Raw genomic sequence first — 6,000 nt, 5'->3', positions numbered from 1 at the left:
CCTCAAACAGATTTGTTTGCTTTTTCGGAAGAATTTTACTGGATACTTGTCGCATTAAGCATAAAAAAAAGTTTACAATAAGAGATTTCTGAGATCCACAGTAGCAGTAAAATGGAAAAAGTAAGTTTGTGAAGTGTTTATAGTATGTTTTTTAAGTACATAAAAATTCATAATTACTATGGTTCAAAACCTGAATGTTTTCTGATACAAAAAAAATTAAACCCAAGCAATTGTACAATGTTCGTAGTTTTTTTTATTAAATAATGCAATAAAAAGTGTAATAGGATTTCTTTATATGTAAGATTTATTTGTCATCAGACATTAAGGGTTAACAAATGATAACGCCTTCATAAACTATGATTTTATTTCAGGACAAGTGTTTTATCCGCGACAATAAGTAGTCTGTGCGTTTTTATTTGGATGATTACGGTAAAAAAAAAAAAAAAAAAAAGTTTTTACTCACTCACGCCCTGTTGAGTGTTACCTTTGCGGTTTATCAGAACTTTGGCAGTTCATAGCTGAAGTCGTACTACTTTAAAATTGCTTCAAAAACAAATGACTCAATTTGCATTCAACTTTTCTGAGTCTTCGGAGAGGCAACAAGTGTGTTTCTACCCAATAAAGTGAGGACGGTACTTTTTTCTCACGCTCCAAAACTCTTCTAACTTTTAATTTCCGAGGCGCACCTAAAGGCACCAAAAGTCTCACTCAATTAGCAGAGTTTAGGCTGTGAGTGAACAGTGCTGGTAGTCGGTCTGTGGGAGCGCTCCGCCAATGACCAACTGAACGCCCCACTGCTCCGACACAGACCAGCGGGGGTGGGGATCCACAAGTTTGACTTCGGGTTTTTTTTCCGAAAGCACCATGGGATTCGAGCTGGACCGCTTCAAGGGGACCGTGGACCCGGACTTCAAATGCAACTTGTGCAACAAAGTCCTGGAGGACCCGCTCACCACTCCGTGCGGCCACGTCTTCTGCTCCGGCTGCGTGCTGCCCTGGGTCGTCCAGCAGAGCAGCTGCCCCGTCAAGTGCCAGCGCATCTCCGCCAAGGAGCTGAACCACGTCCTGCCGCTGAAGAACCTCATCCTGAAGCTGGAGATCAAATGCGACAACCACGCCAGAGGCTGCGATGCCGTGGTGACGCTGCAGCATCTGGCCCAGCACGCCGAGGCGTGCGACTTCTCCCCGACCAAGTGCCGGAATAAAGGCTGCGAGGAGGTGCTGTGCGTGCGGGACCTGGACGCGCACATGCGGGACGCGTGCGAGCACAGGGCGGCGGGGATCTGCGTGGACGGCTGCGGGCTGACGCTCACGCACAGGGAGCAGAAGCTGAAGAGCCACTGCTGCGTGAGGGCGCTGAAGGCGCACAACGGCGCGCTGCAGTGCAAGCTGCTCATCCTGGACAGGGAGCTCAAGAAGCAGGCCATCAAGTCCAACCAGCGGGAGAAGGCGCTCCTGGCGCAGCTCTCCGCCGTGCACAGCGAGCTGCAGATGACGGCGCTGAAGTACCAGAAGAAATTCACCGAGTACAGCGAGAGGATCGACGCGCTCACCAGGACCGTGGCTTTCTCCTGCAAGGTAAAAAAAAGTTTACGCCTGGACAGTTGCGTCACTGCTCCCCGCTGAAGGCAACTTTATTTTGTTTTATGAAACCCACCAACTACCGTGGAAGTAGTTTCAGTCAGCTCTGATATTGAGCAGGCACGTTTAGACCCAAAATCGTGTGACTCTGTCCCCTGTTGACCTGCATCCCTGCTCTGGTTTCACTGTCCTCCTTTACTGTAAAAGCTATTTCAGAGGAAGTGCGCATCCTTGGACCTGGTGTGTCCTTCTTATTGGACCTCTCTGTTAGTGAGTTGCTGCTTTTCTGTTGCTCTCCATCTCTGCTGAGAGTGGAAGTCAAGGTTGAAGGTGGTTCTGAAAGTTCCGGCTTTCAGGGCTTTAAGGAAGTTTGTTCCTTGGCTGTCTGCTCTGAGACATGGATGTCAGCTGTTCCCCTGTCAAGTGTGCCTGTTTGTGGTGGGTGGGTGGTTGGGGGTGGGGGGGTATATTTACTGCAGTGTCATAAACACCAAGAGCTGGGTTCCACCTATGAATTTTTCCACAGTCTGACATTACAACCACAAGCTTTAACCTGTTTCATTGGAATTCTGTTTGGGATGGAGCTATGGAAATCTGAAAAGTGTGGCATACATTTGTATTGAGCCTCCTTCATCCGTGTGTCTTTTTGTGGTTGTCCCTTTCAGCTTTGACAATTATTGAGCGAACCGTTTTCTCGTTCTTCTTATGAACGTCTCTCAAGCTCAGTGAAACTTGGATGGAGAACGTGTTAACTACTTAGATTTTGTTATCTTGCCAAAAGTCCTTTAACTAGTCCAAAACCATACAGCATTCCTACAGCATGATGCTCCCACTGCCGTGTTTCACCAGGGTGAAGGTGTATTCATGATGTGAAGTGCTAGTTTTGCACCACGCACTGGATTCTGTATGTAAGCTGGTAAAGCAGTAAGGTTGTGTTCTCGGATGAGAGGCCTGTCTTAACTGTTTCCAGTTGTTGTATTTAAAGTGTCTCCTTAGACTATCTTCACTTTCTACACCCTGATCTTCAATGCTTTGACCCTTTATTCAAACAAGTTTTTTAAAAAAAGAAGCACACATGCTCTCTGAACTCTTTGAAGGGGGCGGGGCTTGGTGATGGAGCGTTCCTGAGTCTGCGTTTGTGATTGGCTGGGAGGATGTAACCATACGCTAGAATGCAAAAGGAAAGAAAACTGTTAAAGTTTTTATCGACCCATTTTTTCCCCATCACACCACACGTCTGTCGATCATATATATTGTTATTGAATTATCGTCCGGCCCTAATCTGCGTAGAAATCTATCAGATGTTATTTCATGAACCTTTAAACCATCGTCTTGTTTAGACTGGCGACGGTTAATTAAGCTAAAGCTTACGGTTATTTCGACTGGAAACGGATGGAGGAGGTGGTTCACCACCAAGGATGTTCCTTGTGAAACATGCACAGAGAATGGGACATTTAAAGAGGTTCTAGTCAGTCATTCTTCTCGTATAAAATGAAGGAGGTGTAAAAATTAATAAGATAGCCTAACGTTTTGAAAATTGGAGTGGTTTAAAAGCTTGTGGAAATCTGCTTTGGTTTTGGCCCCTCTAGGTCTGTACCTAAATGTCATAATATAACCTATATTTATACTAAGTACAAATAATTTATCTTCTGCAGATAAAATGTTATTCTAAATGTTGAACTTTCATGAGTACATTATTCTGACTGACTACTTCAGCTTGGCCAGACCGCGTCTTATTTAGCCCATGCAATGCAGCCCTTATTTCTGTTTAGCCCGTAGGTCCCGTCCAAATTTAGCCCCAACAAAGACGTTAGAAGTCAGGCCTGGTCAGCCCAAACCACCTTCCTGCAACATTTAGACCTCAGTCGCCTTTCAAGCACATTGTCATGCTCCTTAGATTAAAGGCAACGCCTCGTTTCTTCTATTCATTCAGTGGGATGTTACTCAGGACGAGTAACTGCCTTATAGCCTGTCGGCAAAACCTGGCTAGAAATCTGGAGTCATCTCTTTAAATCCAAACGCAAATGCCAAGCCTTTGCCTTTGGTTTGTTTGAAAAGGTTCACGATTTTGATGATGAAAGATGCAAACATTGCTGATCGTTGACCCGGGTCGGTGGCTGTTTGATGGCTGCCGTTGCTGCTCCGAACAGCTGAGAGGTGCGGTCAGAATATGAGCGGCCTCTAGCTGAGACGGGAAGGAATTCACACAGGCAACTGACCCAGTTACATCAATGCTTTCAAATTGTCCCTTTGATTTTTTTTTTTTTTTTTACATCCCCGTAGACATTTTTATGTTGGATTTCTCCTATATCCATTCCATTCCTCATTTGCTTTGCTTGTTGACTTCATGTGCTCGTTGTGTGGACTCTGTCCAAGCCAGATGTCTTCCAGCAGACTGGTGAATTGTGTATCTGAAGCACCGATGCGGGTAAATTTGCTCACAGTGATATAGCCAAGCTCGCTGGGCCTTTATTAATACCTAGTTACAATTTACATTACAGCAGCACATCAGATGATGATGATGTCCGTCGGTCTTGTTTTTTTACATTGTTACAAAAACAGGAAATCAGCTCTTGAGGCGACGTCTCGAATATCCGTAAAAGCCCCCGGAGTCGTTTTAGAGGTCACCATCAAAGGAGGAAGGAGAAAGTCGAGGCTGGAATGAGAGGGGGGGAAGAAAAAAAACCTTTTGACAACGGCGCAGTTAGTCTAAAAGCGTTTTTTCCTCTCTGAAAGGTTTTCACTGGATCAAATGGAGACGTGAACTCGGTAGTTTAGTGTGTGAACCTCGCTGCACAAATGGCATTGTGAAAGCCAGGAACACATGTTGGATTGGCTCTGGGGCCGGTTTGTCAGTCTTATCTCCCCCTCGCGATCTCAGAGATGAATTCTTATCACCTATGGTTACATCTGTGTCTCATTAATCATCCGTCGTTGGGAATATTTTGACTCATGGTGGTGGGGAAAGCTCGCCATTCCCTCTTTAAAGGCCTTCTTGTTAGCCGTCACTCACAGCGCCGCGGACCTGTGGCCGTTAAATCATCCGTTGCCGGGTGTGTTTCTCAAATCAGCGTACAGGTGTAGAGAAAGAGATGTTGATTTGTTGTGACACGTGAGTTCTTCAGATCACTGTCCTCTTGTGATGTGCTGTTAGACGTGAGAGATTAGTTTTTCAGGGCTTCAGGAAGAGCACATGTCACACGTGCAGTCGGGTCAGAAAGCTGGGTTTTGGCTAATTAATCGTTGATTGATAATTAATCAGTATTAGTGCCACAGACTGTTAACAGCCTATTTCTATCCATTTTAGGTAGTCAAACACTAAGAAACATGTTCACACTCTGCAAAAAAGGAACTAAAATAAGTTAATTTTTCTTAATTTGAGCAGGCAAGTTTAAATGATATGTCAATGGAATAAGATTTTTTATTTCAATGCAGTATATCTAATTATCTTATTTTAGGGGTCAAAATACTAATTCCATTGGCAGATAATCTTATTTACCTGCTCACATTAAGGACAAATACACTAATTTCAAGAAGATTTTACTTACTTTTAGTTCCCTTTTTGCAGTGGTAACAATGTTATTATCATTATTAAAATGGTTTGTTTCAGTTAATATGACACAAACTGTCAGAAGTGTAGATACACGAATTCCTTCCATATTTATGTGTTTGAAAAAGGCGGCAGCAGCATTAGATATTGGGCTTGGGTCGGCTCAGGAATGCATCGTGCATCCAGATGTTTTCCGGTACGGGACGCAGAAACTCCACCCTACAAGTCCAAATCGGGCGATTGATCTATTTAACCAATATGATCTATTTTCATCCTACTCTCCAGCTTAAATCTCATTTAGTTCCAATAACCGCACACACTTGGCTCCCCATATTGTCGGTTTCATTGCAGCTCCCGCTTTAAGCCAAGGGCTGCAGGCTAGAATCAGAAGAACGAACGCTCAGCAGATGATGATGTTAGACTTTCTCGACACTTAGAAAGGCTTTCATTGAAAGCAGTCGGGCGGTAAATGGGATGGTTCGGTTTGTGAACCTCACCGAATGAACGGCAGAATAGAAAAGAGCAACACAAGTGGAGATTCGTTATGACATCAGTTCTTTCCCCCGCCGTCAGAGAGTGGCTACACACCCGTCACTGCATGCAGCGTTTGGGCGATGTTCATGAGACTCCCATCACTGCTCGGCTTAGGCTTCCTTGCCCCAGATGGAGGATTTAAATGTCTTCTTTTAATAAACCAGTCAGGGAAAGCGAGTGAAGTCGAGCTGACCCGGGTATGTGGAATAACTTACTGCAGTTTCCTATGACAGTGCTCCGTACTGCACTCCTTCAGTGAGCCAGCTCGAGCAATAAAACAAAGCAAAAACAAACAAAAAAAGGCCTCTGATCTTTTCTTTTTCTGGCTCTCTTCA

The 6,000-nt window shown here is 44.5% G+C and overlaps 1 protein-coding gene across 1 annotated transcript in view; it reads left to right on the top strand.

Moving 5' to 3' along the window:
• The first annotated feature begins 728 nt into the window (after positions 1–728).
• pdzrn3b (PDZ domain containing RING finger 3b) overlaps positions 729–6,000 on the top strand; it is a 140,934-nt gene continuing 135,662 nt past the window's right edge. The window contains exon 1 of the mRNA XM_036151302.1: positions 729–1,578. Coding sequence (XP_036007195.1) covers positions 865–1,578 — 714 coding nt within the window. The 5' untranslated portion in view covers positions 729–864. The remainder of the gene's footprint in view (positions 1,579–6,000) is intronic.

The sequence above is a fragment of the Fundulus heteroclitus genome, chromosome 20 (assembly GCF_011125445.2).
Source record: "Fundulus heteroclitus isolate FHET01 chromosome 20, MU-UCD_Fhet_4.1, whole genome shotgun sequence".
NCBI classification, from domain to species: domain Eukaryota; kingdom Metazoa; phylum Chordata; class Actinopteri; order Cyprinodontiformes; family Fundulidae; genus Fundulus; species Fundulus heteroclitus.
This window is presented reverse-complemented; position numbering and strand designations above follow the sequence as displayed.